Source organism: Phacochoerus africanus, chromosome 9 (genome assembly GCF_016906955.1).
Source record: "Phacochoerus africanus isolate WHEZ1 chromosome 9, ROS_Pafr_v1, whole genome shotgun sequence".
NCBI classification, from domain to species: Eukaryota; Metazoa; Chordata; class Mammalia; order Artiodactyla; family Suidae; genus Phacochoerus; species Phacochoerus africanus.
The window spans coordinates 112,989,001-113,009,514 of record NC_062552.1 but is presented as its reverse complement, the minus strand read 5'-3'; the positions used below and the strand labels follow the sequence as shown (position 1 = coordinate 113,009,514).

Genomic DNA, 20,514 nt, shown 5'->3' with positions numbered 1-20,514 from the left:
AAGGCAAATGTTCGGGGGACCCATCTTCCCAATGCAGCAACGGGGAAGCCTGATGTGGAGCTCAGACCCCTTGCTCTTTGAGGAGAAACTCTGCAATTATAATTATTCTCCCATTTGTGGGTTGCCTGCCCAGGGGTATGGAACTTGACTGTATCACAACTCTGCCCTTCCTACTCACCTCTTTATATCTTTAGCTGTAGAGGATTGTTTCTTGTAGGTGCTGGTATTTTTCATGATTGTTCTGTAAATAGTTGTAATTTTGGTGTGCCCATGAGAGAAGGTGAGCTCAGGATCTTTCTACTCCACCATCTTGGCCTATCTCGACTCACTTGTTTTAAGAACTTGGAAGGTGAGCATGGAACCCTCGCATCCAGGACTGGTTGGGGTTTTTGCTTTAAAACTTGAATGTTAATGCAGGACACTTCTCAAGACAATAAGGTTGGCTTTTGAGCAAAACTTTCCTTACCCCAATTCAAAAAAGCATCTTCTTCCTAGCCTTGGAATTAAACATATGGATTTGTTCTTTTGGGATATGCCATTATTGGCTACATCTGCTCCTTTTAAAAGATCTGGGGGATCTGGCTTCACTGGGAAAAATGTTGAGTATTTAAGGCTTCTAAGGAAGATGCTAATTTATATTTTAAACCATTTGAAATGTGAGCAAGTGAGGAAAGTGCCATTTAAATTTAGCAATTTGCTACCTTGCCCTTTCTATATGGGGAATTTGCACTTTGAGCATAAAGAGAGGAGGAAATATCTGTCCTGTTTTCACTAAATTTTGTCTGGATTTGTCTTGCCCAGGTTAAACTATCTCAAGCAGACAATGACCTGGGGATCCAAAGAGAAACAAGTCCTTTCTCTTGAGAAGCCCATAGCCTTGACAAGAGATCAGCTGGTTCACAAACAGTATTGTAATTCACATGGTAGATATGAGATCTCCCCCAGAACTGGTGGGACATACATTGGGACAATCACTCCAGGTTTCAGTGTAACATTCAACAGGTCGGCAGAGGGGAGATGATATTTGGAGCAGATAGATAGTAAGTGCAAAAGCACAGAAAGGAGGGACTTCTGAATGTTTAGGGAACAAGCAATTAGATACGATAAAGACACTTAGGATGCTTGGGAGAGCATGGCAAGAGGTGAACTGGGAAGGAAAACATGACTTTATAAAAAATGCAAAGGGGCCTGAATTTTTTTCTTGTTAGCAAGAGGAAACTCTCAAAAGTGTTAATTTTTTTTTTTTTTAAAGAAGGGAGTGACATGGTCTGTTTTTAAAATAGCAGCCTGTCTTTTTCATACAGCCTATTTAATTTCTTACAGCCCTGCTATGAAGGTTCTGTAACTACTCCCATTCAATAAATGAGAAAGCACAAGGAGGCACAGTAACCAGCTTCAAGTCGCAGCTCATAAGGCTCAAACCCTAGCAATTTGGCTCAAAAGGCTCACTCATCATGACTCTACAAATCAGAGTTGAGAATGGGCTGTGGGAGAAAGTAGAGGGAAAGACATAAATTAACATGCTGCTTCGAGTCTAAGCCAGTTTCCCAAACTTAGCATTCACTTCCTCCTTTATACAACTTTTGCCAACCAAGAACATTATTTAATATTAAATAACATTAAGTAATATTAAATAACATTAAGTCATATTTACTATTTCTTTAAATCATTCCTCTGTTTAAATTTTACAGGGAAACCTGAGGATAACAAAATACCCTAACAGGTGTATGTTAGGATGGGGTCATGGCCCCAAGAGACAAAAAGCTGTACCCAGAGCTGGAGGATAGAGCAGACTGGACATGCCAAAGCAGGGCAGGTAGAAGTGGTCTACATCTGGGCCCAGAGGGTGGAGAAGCAGCACAAAGGTGGTCACTGAGAAGGCCTTAAGCAAGATGGCAGCTTCTGCAAGAGGCAGAAAATTTGAACCAGGGCAGTGAGTCTGAGGTACTTACATGGATAATGGGGTGAGGGGTTTGTGCAAGAGTGAGGGTGAGACTGAAGAAAGGAGCCCCGGGTGCTAAAAGAAGAATGGAGTCCAAGAAGCAAATAAATAGAAGGGTGAAGGATGACTGATGGGGAGACCTAGGCTGGGGGCCAAGAATAATGTTAGGATATCTTAGGCAGTTGAAGAGGGTTACAGGATAGGGAAGGGAGGTGTTTAGGGAGTAAGGTAAAACTCCCAGAGGTGAGAGCTGAGGGTAGGTGGAATTCAGGAAAGGCTGCAGTGGGATCACTTGGGGCATACGACATTGGGTATGAAGTGGACTGGGTACCCGTCCTACCATCTGATTCTTTGCAGGTTTCCCTGAATCCTGAACACAGTGGTGATGGTCAGCTTCCCATGAGTAAGTTGAACTTGTCATCTTTCTACCACCAGAAATCACCTCTAAATCTGTCAGTGACATGTACTACCTGTGGGGAAACTTTTATGTGGGCAAAGCATGATAAAAGCCTGAGTTAAAGAATGGGATACTTAGGTAGTTCCCCTTGTGGCTGAGCAGGTTAAGAACCTGATATAGTGTCTGTGAGAATGCTGGTTTGATCCCTGGCCTTGCTCAGTGGGCTAAGGATATGGCGTTGTCACAGGCTGCAGTGTAGTTCGTAGGTGTGGCTCAGCTCTGGTGTTGCTGTGGCTGTGGCACAGGCTGGCAGCTGCAGCTCTAATTCAACCGCTAGCCCAGGAAACTGCATATGCCACAGGTGTGGCCATAAAAAGGAAAAAAAAAAGGGATACTTGGAGGAGTTCCTGCTGTGGCACAGAGAGGGTTAAGGATCCGACTGCAGCTTCTTGGGTTGCTGTGGAGGTGCAGGTTCGATCTCTGGCCTGGCTCAGTGGGTTAAGGATCTGGCATTGCTGCAGCTGTGGTGCATGTTGCAGCCGTGGCTCGGATTCAATCCCTGACCTGGGAAATTCCATGTGCTGCAGGAATATCATTTGGGTTACCATCATTATTCTGTTCAATCTTTTACTCTCCATGGTGCCTAAACATGAAACTGTGTAAGACTGGAACTCAAATATTTAGTTACATTATTGTGAACAGTTGAAAGGCTAAGTAGAGATGAGTCTTCTGAGTCATATCTGAATGGTAAGGATCCTGTTCATGCACTGCAAGGGCCAGGGGAGGGTAGCAGACTAAGTCTGGTAGAACGTTTACCCTCACAAGAAGGGATGATTTTTCAGAGAGCTGACAGGTCATCCTAGCTCACTGGTTGTGAGGCTTTAGATACTGCAGGAAAGTGAGAAGAAAGAATTAAAGATCTATAGACAAGGCTTAATGTTTCAAGATTCACTCCAGATGATAGACCATTTCCCATTGCTTACAGAATCACTTACGTCTACGTAAAATATGTTCCCCTAACGAGCAATTTCAGAAATCGTGGCCGACAGATCCTAAGGAGACCTGAATGATTCTTACTTTCTAGCATTCACACCCTTGTGTCCTACCTTTTAAGTGTGGGCAGGACCTGTCACTTGCTTTTAACTAAAAGAATATGGCAAAGGTGATGGAAGTCAATCCTGTGTTCACAGTATGATTATGTTTTATGAGACTCCTTCTTGCTAGCAGAATCTCTCTCATTTTTCTGTTTGACATGCTGTTAGCTGTCTATGGACAGGGACAAGTGGCAAGGAATGGTGGGCAGCCCGGAGTTGCTGAGGGCAGCCAGGAAACTAAAGCCCTGAAATCTCTGACTACAAGGAGAGAAATTCTGCCAACAACCTGCAAAGAGCCTGGAAGCAGAATCTACTCCAAGTCAGGCTCCAGATGAGACCACGGCCCTAGCACTGGGGTTGCAGGCCTGTGAGAGACCAAGAGCAGAGGACCAATCTAAGCTGTGCTTAGACTCTTGACCCGCAGAAACTGAGATAAATACGTATGTGTTGTTTTAAGCTGCTAAATTTATAGTAATTTATTAGACAGTATAGAAAACAAATGCAGAAATCTTAATATATAAAAGTAAAAAAAAAAGAGTAAAAGGAATATTGAATTACTGGCCATTTGGGATATTTATTAGTCAAACATCCAAAGATCAGTCCTCAATGCTCATTTCCATGATTTTAAGAGTTGGTCCTTCAATGTTCTGATTATCACCACTGATACTGCATAACTGAACAGATGGAGAGAGTGCTGTGCTAAGACAACATAATTCATTTGAAGTCTCAACCTTTTCAGTGTCACTGTCACCTTCAATGACATTCACAGAGGTTTCCTGGTCTAGTACACTGTCTAACATACTTGTATTTTTTTCATCCCAAATTGAAGTTCCAAGATTTGTTTCATCATTCACCTGTTGAATTATAACTCCTTCTGAATACTTTGATTTGTAGACGGGCAGGAAAAATTCATTTGATGAAGAGACTACCTCGTTTTCGTCCTTTGGCACAGACAATAACATATCCAAAGCTTTTCGGTATTGTTGACGTTCCTGTCGAATGGCTAAATCTTGTTCATTTTTATATTCATTTTGGTCTGAATCCTCAGCCTTTTCAAAATCAGGTAAATGCAACATATTGACATCATCTAGCTTTACTGAGTTTTCCTTGGATATGCAGCCTAAGTCCACCTTTAGGATATGTAACAAGTGGCGCATTTTTTCCTAGAATTAAGAAAAAGACAAGAATAATTGTTAATTAAGTTAGTCTAATTGAATTACTTTGTCTGCAGTGCTGCTAATCTCAGCAGGATTAATACTTCTTCCCCACACTGTCTGCACCCCCCACCCCATACACACAAAAAATGCAAGGGCAGGTGCATGCTTTTAGCGAATTGTTTGAAAGTATGGTAGAAAAATTTTTTCCATATAAGAATCTTTCCAATGAAGTTTCAAAGAAAGACAAACCTCCTCCAAATGATGTTTATTTTGTTTTATGTGTCTCTCAAACAGTCGTTCTAAAAACCTACAAATGATAAATAAAAATGTTAATGTCTCGAAATCAGAAAATCAACTAAATATAGCCGAGCCCCCATGTAATAACTAAACTATGAAAGATTGGAAAATTTAGATTACCTTTTTCTTTCCAAAAAGAAACACTAATCCTTCCCTATTCTGGCAAGTCCTCCAATCTGGAAGCTAATATATATAGCAGATGCCAATATTTCTGAAAGATTGCATGCTACTTACATTTGTGTGAGTAAAATATTTTAAGCCCCCCCATCAAAAAGCTCTTTTTTCCTCTCTCACACACATATACAAATATCAAGTCTTTTTCCCTCCCTTTCTCTTTCTTTCACATGCACACCACCCCCAAAAGCAAACGCTACAGAAAATTCTTATATTAAAATGCTTCTTAGATTATACTTGGAAAAAAATCCCACTGATGGTAAATTCACATAATAACCTGAAGTTATCACTTATTAAGCACTTATTAAGACTTAGACATTTATGCTGGATACATAATAATCATTATACCTATTGTCATGACCAACATTGAGAACAAAAGATAATATAAAATACATTTTAAAGGTGAGAAAACAACATCTCTAAGATGATGGTTTCCTCTCCAACGAGGTCACACGTCATTGAGAATATTTTAACCCAGATGTGCATGGGTCCAGACAGATTTTTTCACTGTGTTATCACAGGAGTGTATCAATAGCTTTTTTTTTTTGGTCTCTTTTTGCCTTTTCTAGGGCCACACCCACAGCATATGGAGATTCCCAGGCTAGGGGTCGAATCGGAGCTGTAGCCACCAGCCTACACCAGAGCCACAGCAACGCGGGATCCAAGCCACGTCTACAACCTACACCACAGCTCATGGCAACACCGGATCGTTAACCCACTGAGCAAGGCCAGGGATTGAACCCGCAACCTCATGGTTCCTAGTTGGATTCGTTAACCACTGTGCCACGACGGGAACTCCTCAATAGATTTCTTGATAAACAACTCACTTGTTACTGTCTGTCATTATCAATGAAGTCATGAACCAATCTTAGATTTAGTTGTTCTGAATTATTTTCTACTTTTTAAAAAAGCTAAGAAATCTGTTCTATATTTAACAACTATTCTTGATATTTTTCTATGCATATATTTATATTTCTTTACCAAAACTGTCATTAAAACAATACACAGTTTTGATACCTATATTATTTTTTCTAACCAACTATATATTTTAAACACCTTATTTTTTTTGGTCTTTTTGTCTTTTCTAGGGCTGCACCTGGCAGCATATGGACGTTCCCAGGCTAGGGGTCTAATCAGAGCTGTAGCTGCTGGCCTATACCACAACTCACAGCAATGCCAGATCCTTAATCCGCTGAGCAAGGGCATGGATCGAACCCGAAACCTCATGGTTCCTGGTCGGATTTGTTAACCACTGAGCCACGACAGGAACTCCCTTAAACACCTTTATGTATCAATAAGTTACCTCTATATCATTTTAAATCTCTGAACAGAACTTAGTTATAAATATGCTACAATTTATTCAACCAAACCTTTACTATTCAACATGTAGGTTGATTCTATTTTTTTGTGCTACTATTAAAAAATGCCACAACTGGAGTTAACATTGTGGCTCAGCAGTAATGAACCCAACTGGCATCTGTGACGACATCAGTTCGATCCCTGGCCTTGCTGAGTGGGTTAAGGATCTGGTGTTGCCACGAGCTGTAGTGTAGGTCACACATGTGGCTCGGATCCCATATTTTGTTGTGGCTGTGATGTAGGCTGGCAGTTCAGCCCCTAGCCTGGGAACATCCAATATGCTGCAGGTGTAGCCCTAAAAAGACCAAAAAAAAAGGTGCCACAATAGGAAGTTCCCGTTGTGGCTCAGTGGTAGCAAGACCGACTAGTGTCCATGAGGATGTGGGTTCGATTTCTGGCCTCACTTGGTGCATCATCAGGATCTGTGGCTGTGCAGCTCTGATCTGACCCCTGGCCTGGGAACGTCCATGTGCCACAGATTCAGCCCTAAAAAGCAAAAAGATGCAACATACAGTCTTATAAACTAAAAGAAAAATGTGAGTTTTTTGAAGCATAAACATATTTTTCATGCCAACTTTTTTTTGCTTTTGTTTTGGCTTCTAACCTTTGCTTAATTTTTTGATTTACTGTGAAGATCTTAATGTTTTTGTTGTTGTGGTAGTAAAAAAGCACATAACAAAATCTACCGTATCAGTTTTATTTATTTATTTATTTATTTATTGTCTTTTGTCTTTGTTGTTGTTGTTGTTGCTATTTCTTGGGCCGCTCCCGCGGCATATGGAGGTTCCCAGGTTCCCAGGCTAGGGGTTGAATCGGAGCTGTAGCCACCGGCCTACGCCAGAGCCACAGCAACGCGGGATCCGAGCCGCGTCTGCAACCTACACCACAGCTCACGGCAACGCCGGATCGTTAACCCACTGAGCAAGGGCAGGGACCGAACCCGCAACCTCGTGGTTCCTAGTCGGATTCGTTAACCACTGCGCCACGACGGGAACTCCCGTATCAGTTTTAAAAGGTACAGTTCAGTCATTCACAATGAATCAACAGTACTTTTTCATCTTGCAAATCTAAAACTCTACATCCATTACACAAATATTCTTCATCACATCTGCGGGGGCGGGGGGAGGGGGCTGCCCCTGTGGCATGTGGAAGTTCCTGAGCCAGGAACTGAACCCATGCCACAGCAGTGACCTGAGCCACGGCAGTAACAATGCCAGGTCCTTAACCTGCTGAGCCACAGGTAACTTCTTAACCACATTTTTAAAATGAAAGAGGTAAATAGAATTATTGTCAAAAAATTAAGGTCTTTTTGGTATAGCTTTTTATACTAATTATGAAAATGCTTGCTTTAATTTAAAAAACTTTATCTAGAAATAGAAATAATTTATTAGAAATATCGGCACTTGACATATTATTACATCATGAGGAGGAAAGCCTGTAGTATATACATAAAGGGGTCCTGTGACAGTTTCAAATAGTAAAAAGAGATGATGGGCCTTTGCAAAGAAGAAGCAAAAACATAGTTTATTAGTCTATTTTATACTAAGAGATATAATAGTATTTTTGGTTTGTTTCTTTGTATGGGATTTCTACGTGGATGATAATGTCATCTGTGAAGAAAGAGCTTTACTTCTTTCTTTCAAATACGGACACCGTTTCTTTTTCTTTGTGATAGATTTTTTTGAAGTTGATGTGTAACTGATACATTATATTAGCTTCAGGCATACAACACAATGATTTGATATTTGTATATAGCGCAAAACAATCACCACAATAAGTCTAGTTAACATGTTATATACACAGTTATAGAAATGTTTTTTCTAGTAATGAGAACTTTTAAGACCTATTCTCTTAGCAACTCTCAAATATGCAATATGGTATTATTAACTGTAGTCATTATGCTGTACATTATATCCCCATGATTTATGTTGTAACTGAAAGTTCTGTACCTTCTGACTCCCTTCAACCATTCTGCCCACCCTTCAGCCCCATCTCTGGCAGTCATCAATCAGTTTTCTGTATCTAAGAGATATATTAGTACATATGTATGTATGTATTTTTCTTTTTAAGGCCACACATGTGGCATATGGAAGTTCCAAGGCTAGGGGTCAAATCAGAGCTGCAGCTGCCGGCCTACACCACAACCATAGAAGTTTAGGATCTGAGCAGTCTGCAACCTCCACCACAGCTCACAGCAGCACCAGATCTTTAACCCACTGAGTGAGGCCAGGGAATTGAACTCCCATCCTCATGGGTACTAGTTAGGTTCAATACCACTGAGCCACAACGGGAATTCCGGAATATAATAGTATTTAAATTAATAAAATCTCTATTCTCTTCTGTAACTCCCCCAAACTATGAACTCTTCTTAGAATGAATTAAACATTTTTTATCATCAATTATATTATCAATTATAAGAACATGATCCCCCCAAAAGCAATATAATTTTCATTTCCTAATATGTGAAAATAATTAAAAAATTAACATCAAGAGTATTTAATGTACTGTTTGACCACCATAATACAATTAAAAAACCCTAACCTGTTTGAAAATAAACCAAGTTTCAAAATTTCATCTGTGACATCTTCAATGAAACTCAGATACAACAGTTCTTCCTCACTGTGAAAGCAAAACAGTACACAGAGTAAATATTACTGCTTACTTACTCTGAAAACTATAGGAAACATAAGCACCTAATTAGAAATAGCTATACTATTACAAATGTAATTCTATCTCATATTATTAAAAGGAATATAATAAATGGGCACCTACCTTCTCAAATTATGCAAGGATATATATTAAAGATGAGAAAATATTCCCTTAGAATAAAACTTCACAGACATCTGCAACATTCATCAGGCAGTACAAAATAAGCAGGGATTAAACAAAACAGGAAGCAACCAGGGGCAAGAGGGCAACTAAGTGTGACAGGTGTTCCTGACCAGCATTTTAAATGTCCTCTGGCTGTTGACCACGTCCAGCCACAGAGGTGTGAGCCTGTCTGCCTGGCTCTTGCAGGAAGGGCAAGAGGAAAGTCATCTGGAGAAGCAGCAACCTCAACCATGAAATCCTCTCTTGCTCTTACATTGAGAAATTTATTGAGCAGAAAAATTAATTTTTCCCCAAAGGATTTTGAGATAAGGAAAAACATTTGTGTATATAAATATATTGATAATTTTTAATTACTTGGACATATTTCTTTGTTATCCTATCTTACAAGTTAATTATATTTTAGTAGCGATTACAGGATTAGGATACTAACATAAGTTTGATTCTAATTAGCTAAAAATCAGTAAATTGATAGAAAATGTCAACAGCAAGTAACCACTCAATTGCTGAATAGGTAAATATAAAGGGAAAAGTGAATTTGCAAATCAAATAGAAGATTAAAATTCTGCATAAAAATTATGCCTTCAAACTGATTCAGAGGCACCAAGTTTTGAGAATAAATAAAACTCTATACAAAGAGATTATTTTTCCTGAAAAAAAAAATACAGCTAAACAATATTAAAACCTAGAAGAGTATAATATCTGCAAAAAACTGGTGAGGTTAGAAACCTCTAAGAAAGGTATCCTGAGCTACCCAAAGCCTTCATTTCTCTAAAACATCTTTTTTTTTTGTCTTCTTGCCTTTTCTAGGGCTGCACCTGCGGCATATGGAGGTTCCCAGGCTAGGGGTCTAATGGTAGCTGTAGCTGCCAAGCCTACGCCAGAGCCACAGCAACGTGGGATCTGAGCCGCATTTGCAATCTACACCACAGCTCACGGCAGTGCCAGATCCTTAACCCACTGAGCAAGGGCAGGGATTGAACCCGAACCTCATGGTTCCTAGTCAGATTCGTTAACCATTGAGCCACCACGAGAACTCCTAAAACATCTTTATTAGTCTTATTTATATAAAAATTTATAAGTACTAATTATAAAAAACAGCAAGTATCATTAACTTTGGGATAAACTTCCACTGACAAAAAATGAAGTGATTAATAATTATTTCAGAAAATTCTGGTCATTCTTTCAAATTTAGTGTGTATTACATGACCGAACCGCAAAGCTGGCTATAAAGAAGGATCAGTGTTCAATCCTGACTTATTTGTGTGATTCTTAATTCTTGACTTCCACTAAGCAAAATGAAGAGGTCAAAAAGATCTTACTCAGAATAGATCTTTCTCTCTGAAGGAGGATGCAGAGAATATTGACATACTGCCCTGGAAAGAGAAAATTGGAATATGTGAACAAAACTGATTGGCATACAGTAAGCATTCAAGAATATTATGTTAGCAATCATATGTTTCAGAATTTTAAAGCATCTTCATTCATCATCTAATCTTCAGAATAACCCTGTCAGGTATACTGGGTAGATATTATTTTTCTGACTTACTAAACAACTCACTAAGGGCCAGAAAGTCTAAGTAACTCGCCAAGGTCACATGTTAGCAGGTAGCAAAGAGCGATTTTAAAACCAGGCTTGGGAGGTTAACGAATCCAACTAAGAACCATGAGGTTTCAGGTTCGATCCCTGGCCTTGCTCAGCAGGTTAAGGATTCGGCGTTGCTGTGAGCTGTGGTGTGGGTCGCAGACGTGGCTCGGATCTGGTGTTTCTGTGGCTCTGGCGTAGGATGGTGGCTACAGTTCCGATTAGACCCCTAGCCTGGGAACCTCCATATGCCAAGGGAGCAGCCTAGAAAAGGCAAAAAGACAAAAATAAATAAATAAATAAAACCAGGCTTGTAATTACAAAATGACAATTCTTTTAAACACTGTACTATGAGGAGCTCCCTGCTGGCCTAGCAGTTAAGGATCTGGCATTCTCACTGCTGTGGCTCAGGTCACTGCCATATCATGGATTTGATCCCTGGTCCAGGAATTCCTGCATGCCACGGCTCCCCCCCACCCCCCCAAAAGAAAACTGTACTACGAAACTTACTTTGTATAAATGATTATTAACTTGACTAAGGCTAAACATAAATGATGTTGGAAACATATTTCCAGGGAGTTCCCATGGTGGCACAGTGGGAACGAATCTGACTAGGAACCATGAGGTTCAATCCCTGGCCTCACTCAGTGGGATAAGGATATGGCGTTGCCATGAGCTGTGGTGTAGGTTGCAGACATGGCTTGGATCTGGCATTGCTATGGCTGTGGTGTAGGCTACACTGCTATGGCAGCTGTAGCTCCCATTAGACCCCTAGCCTGGGAACTTCCATATGTCTATGTCACAACTGGGGCCCTAAAAAGCAAAACAAAACAAAACAAAAAACATATTTCCATATGGAAAGAAATTTTAAACTGGTTATTATAAATTTTTGTTACTATTCAGTTATATCATTAGTAAACTCCAAGCTTTCTATTCTGGTATATTTAACGATAATATTTTACTTCTTTTACATAGAAGCTACTAGGAAAGGAGTTCCCGTCATGGCTCAGTGGTTAATGAATCTAAGAACCACGAGGTTGCGGGTTCGATCCCTGGCCTTGCTCAGTGCGTGAAGGATCTGGCGTTGCCGTGCGCTGTGGTGTAGGTTGCAGATGTGGCTTGGATCCCGCGTTGCTGTGGCTCTGGCGTAGGCCGGTGACTACAGCTCCGATTAGACCCCTAGCCTGGGAATCTCCATATGCCGCAGGAGCGGCCCTAGAAAAGACAAAAAAAAAAAAAAGAAGCTACTAGGAAAGATAAAGATCTCTTTCTCTAGGTCCTTCTTTATATTCACTGCACACCGGCTTAACTGGCTGAATAATTTTAAGTTATAAGTACTAAAGTATCATGAATTTCAAGAGAGAAGTTAGCAACAGCCACCCCCTATCCCCCAAAGGCTTGCCAGGACTGTGTGTGTTTGCCTTCCTATCTGCTATAGGATGCCTCATTCTTGCCCTTTTTAATCCTTTTTTTCCTTCCACCTCATCACATATCCAAATTCTAACATTGAAATGCATCTGACAGCTGAAGCTATCAAAGACATTTTTTAGGTTTTATACTACCTGCTAACCTACCATTTTTATTTAGGCACAGTATTCCACAATTACTAAACATGGTGAGTCATTTAAAAAAATAGTGCCTCCTCTACAAAGCACGGATAGGTAAAGCACTAGCACATGATGAATGTTCAGAATCACACATGTTGAATCCTCACGTGGTAATAAGGTTCTTCAGTACCATCTAGGCCATGTAAACCAGTGAGCGTCACTGCTGGAGGATTTCTCTTGGGGAAAATCCTTCCTCATGTGAAGAGTGATGGTATTTAATATAGGCCAGCATCCCTTTTCCCTTTATTAATGAATTAGCAAAATGAATTCATAAACTTTCACTGACTTCTTACTTTACACAATTTCCCTTGGTAAAACTAAGGAGGCTACCGAACTGTCTAACACCGCAACAGATTAGAGCACATGTGGTTAAAATAGTACTTCTGCTGCAAAGTCTGTATGTCGCTGCACAGAGAAACAGAACCAGCTACCTTGCTGAGGAACACTGAAGAGCGCCATCTTTAGTCTCGTCCCAGGGCAGTTCGCGCCCCTGTAAAGGTAAAGGGATTACTGTTTCTTTGGTATCATATGTCATACAACTAGATGCCTGGGATGCAATGAGAAGAATACATCTGTATTTTTCTTTCAAAAACATATCACGAAAGCAGAAATAAGGCAAAACAGTAACTTCCAAAAATAGTTGAGAGACAGTAGAGATACTCCGTAGATAAAAATGCTGATGTGTATTACGACAAAGGATGCTTTAGAGCACATTTTTCATACCATCAAGACCTTTTTCTTAAATTTATTTAAAGCAACATAAAATAATTTCTTATATTTTAATGAATAATATTTAAGTGACATTAATTACAAGTAAGAGAAAATGATGCATATTTGCAAGTTTTAAGTAAACTTGAGAGAAAATATCCTATTATTTAGTAACTCCAATAGCTCAGCTGTTTCAAATGCCAACCTTTCAAATATGTAGAAGTAGTAGTAGCTCTGGGAACTCCAAAACTGTATGAACAATAATATTAACAAACAAAAATAAAAGCAGCTTAGTATTACAGAACCCTTTCTAGGGGCCACATGCTGAGCCAAGCATTTACTTGCATTATTGGATTTAATCTTTATAATGCTAATTTAGGTGCAGTGCTTTACAACTTTAAAAGTGCTGTTAAAATGCTAGCCTACTTACTGCAGCTAATGCTCTTACTATCTCCCTCAAGCAGACTGCTGGTGGTACTGATTTGGGAATATGTGCACATATCAAAGTCTTCCTACATGTTTCTAATTGAACATTTGGAGCACAATGTCACAAAAACAGACGTCTGCTTTAGCTTATTTAGTTATCCACAGAACTAACCCCCTTCCTAAATCTCAAGTTAGTCATAGCTATCATTTATTAAGCTTGGGTTGATTTAGGTACTTGACTTTGACAACATTTTTTCTTTCCAATGATCTTGCACATTAAGTACAGTTTTTCCAGATGTGGAAACTGAGCTCTCAGAGGAACTGATTTGTCCTTGGGCCTTAAATAGCAGAACTTTATGTCAAACAGCTATTAATGGCTGAGATGGAAACCTCTACTCATTTTCAGAAGGGAAGAGGGAAGCTGAGTGTGCTTATGTTTTATTCTTCTATCTTTGATTCTGTTTGACATTTTAATAGACAAACCTTTTTCACAAACAATAAATTTAAATTAGGATGCAAGTGTATGATTAATACTCCCCAAATAAAAATAATCAGGTTATCTCTAAGTCAGACCTGAAACTATAATATTTTCTTTTATGGCTGCATCTGTGGCATATTGAACTTCTTGGGCCAGGGTTTGAATCCAAGCTGCAGATGCAGCACAACACAGGATCCTTTAACCCACTGTGCCAGGCTGAGGATCGACCTTGTGCCTCCACAGAAGCCTGAGCTGCTGCAGTTGGATTCTCAACCTACCATGCCACAGTGGGAACTTCAAAACTGTAATGTTTTAAAAGAAATGATTGCCAAACATTCAAAATACGAACACTGAAAAAGATCTTTATGGTCTAGTAAAGTGTAAAAGCAAGCACAGAAGACTTATATCCATCTATTCTTATAAAATGTATAATTTCTAATAATATAATCAATGGCAATTCTTTAAAAAAAATACAGGCATAGAAACTAAAATAACTTCTGCACAACTCTTCTAGCTCCTTTAGTGATCTAAGTCTGCATCTTTGAAAAGAACATTTAAGTTATTTTATCCATGCACCCACCTATCCAACTAGTCAAACAGCCATCTAGAAAAGATGCTAACAACAAAATGACTTCCCAGATTGGGCAGGATGCAGCTAGTCACTCACAAAGAGCTATAACCATTTGTAAATAGGCAATACTTCTGTATATCGGCTATATCACATGCAAGACATCAAGAGATTATTTTTCACAATCTAAATAGTTACACATATTCTATTAAATTAAAGCAACTGTAATTCTAATGTGGAACACACAGAGATGTCATTTTTATTACCTGCTTTATATTCATTTCTGAATCTGTGAAGTTCTTAATCTCATCGGTTTCAAAATCAGATTTAAAGCTGTAATATTTTAAAAGAAATGATTGTTAAACCTTCAAAATGTAAACACTGTGATAATGAGCTTTACTACCTAGAAAATAAAAAACGAGAGATGAAATGCATCCATTCCTATAAAATGTGTAATTTTGATATAATTCTCAGCTCTTCTCAGGAAGCAGATATGATTTGGATTACATAAGCTTCTCTTTCTTTCTTTTTTTTTTTAGGGCTGCACCCATGGCATATGGAGGTTCCCAGGCTAGGAGTCCAATCAGAGCTACAGCTGCCAGCCTACACCACAGCAACTTGGGATCCGAGCTGCGTCTGCGACCTATACTACATCTCACGGCAATGCCAGATCCATAACCCACTGAGTGAGACCAGGGATTGAACCCGCAACCTCATGGATCCTAGTTGGGTTCCTTAAATGCTGAGCCACAACGGGAACTCTTTCCCTTTTTTTTGAATGGTAGCTAGATTTCAGTTGGACAGAATGGGACTAAGAAAATGAGAACTAGTACTTTCAAAAACTGTCATAAATAAGCTGCACGCAAATCAATGAAACTAGAACACACTCTCACACCATGCACAGAAATAAACTAAAAAAAATGGCTTAAAGACTTAAATATAAGACAAGATACCATCAAACCCCTGGATGAAAACATAGGCAAAACATTCTCTGACATCAACCTTACAAATGTTTTCTCAGGTCAGTCTCACAAAGCAAGAGAAATAAAAGCAAAAATAAACCAATGGGAGAAAAGACAGCTTGTTCAATAAATGGTGCCAGGAAAACTGGACAGCCACATGGAAAAGAATGAAATCAGAACACTCCCTAACACCATACACAAAAATAAACTCCAAATGGATTAAAGACCTAGATATAGGACCAGACACTATCAAACTCCTAGAGGAAAACATAGGCCAAACACTCTCTGACATAAATGACAGCAACATCTTCTCAGAGTGGCACCACCTCTTAGAGTAATGACAGTAAAAACAAAAATAAACAAATGGGACCTAATTAAACTTAAAAGTTTCTGCACAGCAAAGGAAACCCTAAACAAAACAAAAAGACAACCCACAGAATGGGAGAAAATCTTTGCAAATGAATCAACTGACAAGGCATTAACCTCCAAAATTTATAAACACCTCCTACCACTCAATACCAAAAAAACAAACAACCCCATCAAAAAATGGGCAGAAGATCTAGAGACAGTTCTCCCAAGAAGACATACAGATGGTGAAAAAACACATGAAAAGATGTTCAGCATCCCTCACGATTAGAGAAATGCAAATCAAAACCACCATGAGGTACCACCCTACACCAGCCAGAATGGCCATCATCCAAAAGTCTACAAACAGTAAGTGCTAGAGAGGGTGTGGAGAAAAAGGAACCCTATTACACTGTTGGCGGGATTGTAAATTGGTGCAACCACTGTGGAAAACAGTGTGGAGATGCCTCAGAAAACTAAAAATAGAACTACTATTTGATCCAGCAGTCCCACTCCTGGGCATCTATCCAGAGAAAACCATGACTCGCAAAGATATATGTACTTCAGTGTTCATTGCAGCATTATTCACAATAGCCAAGACATGGAAACAACCTAAATGTCCATCGACAGAGGAGTGGATCAAGAAGATGTGGTGTGTACACACACACACACACACACACACACACACACAATGGAGTATTAATCAGCCATTAAAAGGAACGGAATACCGGCATTTTTTGCAACATGGATGGACCTAGAAATTATGCTAAGTGAAGTCAGCCATACAATGAGATACCAACATCAAATGCTTTCACTGGGCGTTCCCGTCGTGGCACAGTAGTTAACGAATCCGACTAGGAATCATGAAGTTGCGGGTTCGATTCCTGCCCTTGCTCAGTGGTTTAAGGATCTGGCGTTACTGTAAGCTGTGGTGTAGGTTGCAGATTCGGCTCGGATACCGTGTGGCTGTGGCTGTGGCGTAGGCCAGCTGCTATGGCTCCGATTCAACCCCTAGCTTGGGAACCTCCACATGCTGCGGGAGCGGTCCAAGAAATGGCAAAAAGACAAAAAAAAAAAAAAAAAAAGCTTTGACTGACATGTGGAATCTGAAAAAAGGACAGAATGAACTTCTTTGCAGAACAGATACTGACTCACAGACTGAAAAACTTATGGTTTCCAAAGGAGATGGTTCGGGGGGTGGGGGGATACGCTGGGGTTGTGGGATGGAAATCCTATAAAATTAGATTGTGATAATCATTGTACAACTACAAATGTAATAAATTTATTGAGTAATAAAATAAACAAATAAATAAATAAACCAATGGGACCTAATCAAACTGACAAGCTTTTGCACAGCAAAGGAAACCATAAAAAGAAACCAAAAAGACAACTTACAGAATGGGAGAAAACAGTTTCAAATGATGCAACTGACAAGGCCTTAATCTCTAAAATATACAAACAACTTATACAACTCAACAACAAAGAAGCCGACAACCCAATGGAAAAAGGGGCAAAAGACCTGAATAGACATTTCTCCAAAGAAGATATATAGATGGCCAAAGAGCACATGAAAAAAATACTCAACATCACTGATTATTAGAGAAATGCAAATCAAAACTACCACAAGATACCACCTCACACCAGTCAGAATGGCCATCATTAATAAGCCCACAAATAACAAATGCTAGAGGGGGAGTGGAGAAAAGGGAACCCTCCTGCACTGTTGGTGGGAATGTAAGTTGGTATAACCACTATGGAAAACAGTATGGAGGTACCTTAGAAATCTATACATAGAACTATCATATGATCCAGCAATCCCACTCTTGGGCATATATCCAGACCAAACGTTCCTTGAAAAAGACACATGCACCCGTATGTTCATTGCAGCACTATTCACAATACCCAGGAGACAGAAACAACCCAAATGTCCACCGACAGACGATTGGATTAGGAAGATGTGGTACATATACACAATGGAATACTACTCAGCCATAAAAAAGAACAAAATAATGCCATTTGCAGCAACATGGATGGAACTAGAGACTCCCATACTGAGTAAAGTAAGTCAGAAAGAGACAAATACCATGTGATATCACTTATATCTGGAATCTAATATATGGCACAAATGAACCTTTTCTTTCCACAGAAAAGAAAATCATGGACTTGGAGAATAGACTGTGGTTGCCAAGGGGGAGTGGGAGGGAGTGGGATGGAATGGGAGCTTGAGGTAAACAGATGCAGACTATAGCCTTTGGAATGGATTAGCAATGAGATCCTGCTGTGTAGCACTGGGAACTATATCTAGTCACTTATGATGGAGCATAATAATGTGAGAAAAAAGAATGTATATATGTATGTATAACTGGGTCACCATGCTGTACAGTAGAAAACTGACAGAACACTGTAAACCAGCTATAATGGAAAAAAATAAAAATCATTATATATAGAAAAAAAATGTCAAAATATAATCATAAAAGTACATTTGATTTCCTCATTTCTTCCTCACTTGAAAAATTTTACCACTGGATTCAATTCTTTAATTTTTTAAATGTATACAGACTGATCTTACTATACCTCTTAATTTTACACAGAGAAAATACTATTCATAAATTGTTTTTTACTTTTTAAAATAATTTAAAATCTAACACCAGGTAAATATTCATTTATGTAACACTAGGAAAAGCAATCACAAATCTGTTAAACTCAATACTTTATAAGATTCGTTTCTTCAATCATTTGGCAATATTTAATGAATATTTATTATGTGCCAGGCATCACTGTATATGAAAATATTATTGAGGCAAATTATACTTAATTTCTAGAAATTATCCCAATTATCTACATTGTACCTGGGGAGTTGTTGCAGGGAAGGGAGCACAGGGATAGTTAGACTAACACTTGCTTTTTTCTCCTATACAGCCCATTGTTTTGCCATTTCTTTCTTTTTTTTTTTTATAATTTTATTTTTTATTTTCCCACTGTACAGCAAGGGGGTCAGGTTATCCTTACATGTATACATTACAATTACATTTTTCCCCCACCCTTTCTTCTGTTGCAACATGAGTATCTAGACAAAGTTCTGTTTTGCCATTTCTAACATAAATCAATAGATGCAATTACACAAACACTGATGACATTTAAAGGATCCTCTGAAAGTTTATTTTAAAAAACATATTGAAGTTCTAGTACTATGTTTGAAATAATAAACTAAAATATGCAACATTCATGTTTAGAAGGGGATTGATAAGGTGTGTGTGTGTGTATGTATGTATGTATGTATTTTTAGGGCTGCACCCGAGGCATAAGGAGGTTCCCAGGCTTGGAGTTGAATCGGAGCTACAGCTGCTGGCCTACACCACAGTCAGAGCAATGCAGGATCTGAGCTGTGTCTGCAGCCCATAGCACAGCTCATGGCAACACCGGATCCCTAACCCACTGAGCAAGGCCAGGGATTGAACTCGCATCCTCATGGATACTAGTTGGGTTCATTAACCACCAAGCGACGATGGGAACGCCCGACAGGTTTAATAGCTATTTATTTTTCAACAATTCCTCTGATAGTTCTAGTGATTCATGCAAAAGGTAAAGTCACACTGATCTCATTCCAAACAACAGGGCACTACCAGACCTTAAGTCTGGCACATAAGGTACATGATATAAAATAAGGAATATGGTTTAATTTCCACTATATCCTGACAGATTTGCTATTGGCTGTTATGTCATACCTGCTTAAATCAGTTTGGGTTTCAGCTTCTATCCGCTGATTTGTAAAATCCTTTTTTCTTTTGGCAGGTGTATAATATCGATACTGTGATAGAAAAGATTTTGCTTCTGATTTTAAAGTGCGTGGGGTAAACGGCAAATGTCTGTTAGAAAAGAGTTCAGAATGTTTATCCAAAAGGTCCCCACTGGGTGCTTTTGAAATAACTAACTGAAACCGGTGGGAATTTGGGAATGCACCCCTGGGCCCTCTGCTGCAGGAGGTTCCAGAGTATGACTTCCTGGGCCCAGAGGCAGCGTAGTCCATGCTAGACAGTGGGGAACTGGAGTTGTTCTCAGTACCGTTTGTGAGGACTTTCTCAGATTTAGGTAGACCTGGGTGTAGTCTCTCTGAAGATGTTACCGGTGACCTTGTAAAGGACGGAAATCCATTCACTTCTTCAATTAACACATCATCTTCATCTTGTGGTTCTCCTGAAGGCTAAGAACATTTGGTTTGACAGTGATCAATTACATTTACAAATTCATGTAATTGGGGATCTCCAGATTATACATTAAAATGGTTGCCTCAAGACTCTACAAAATTAACCTATATGTTCCTGGAAATTTGTATATGAAGTTATATTGAAGCTTTTGAATTATTAATATATAAAAATATAATTTTAAATATACCCAGTAGCAATCATTTTTCTTTGGGAGACTAAAAAGATGATTAGGAACATATACCCATATTTGTGGTCTTGAACTTGTGTACTGAGGTAGATCTCAAGTTTTTCCTGAGTTTCTAGACCAGTCGTGAGCACTCATCTCCTTCTCAACCACTGATGGTGGTGGCATCTGCCTCTTCTGTTTTGTCACGCTGGCCA

At 39.2% G+C, this 20,514-nt stretch overlaps 1 protein-coding gene across 1 annotated transcript in view; it reads right to left on the bottom strand.

The window, feature by feature from the left end:
* Positions 1-3,987: 3,987 nt before the first annotated feature.
* Positions 3,988-20,514, bottom strand: part of SPATA7 (spermatogenesis associated 7) — a 54,116-nt gene continuing 37,589 nt past the window's right edge. The window contains exons 6-12 of the mRNA XM_047796054.1: positions 19,654-20,129; positions 14,888-14,954; positions 12,873-12,931; positions 10,572-10,625; positions 8,962-9,039; positions 4,840-4,897; positions 3,988-4,596 (exon numbers count right to left, since the gene is read on the bottom strand). Of these exons, the coding sequence (XP_047652010.1) occupies positions 4,030-4,596; positions 4,840-4,897; positions 8,962-9,039; positions 10,572-10,625; positions 12,873-12,931; positions 14,888-14,954; positions 19,654-20,129 (1,359 nt within the window). The 3' untranslated portion in view covers positions 3,988-4,029. The remainder of the gene's footprint in view (positions 4,597-4,839; positions 4,898-8,961; positions 9,040-10,571; positions 10,626-12,872; positions 12,932-14,887; positions 14,955-19,653; positions 20,130-20,514) is intronic.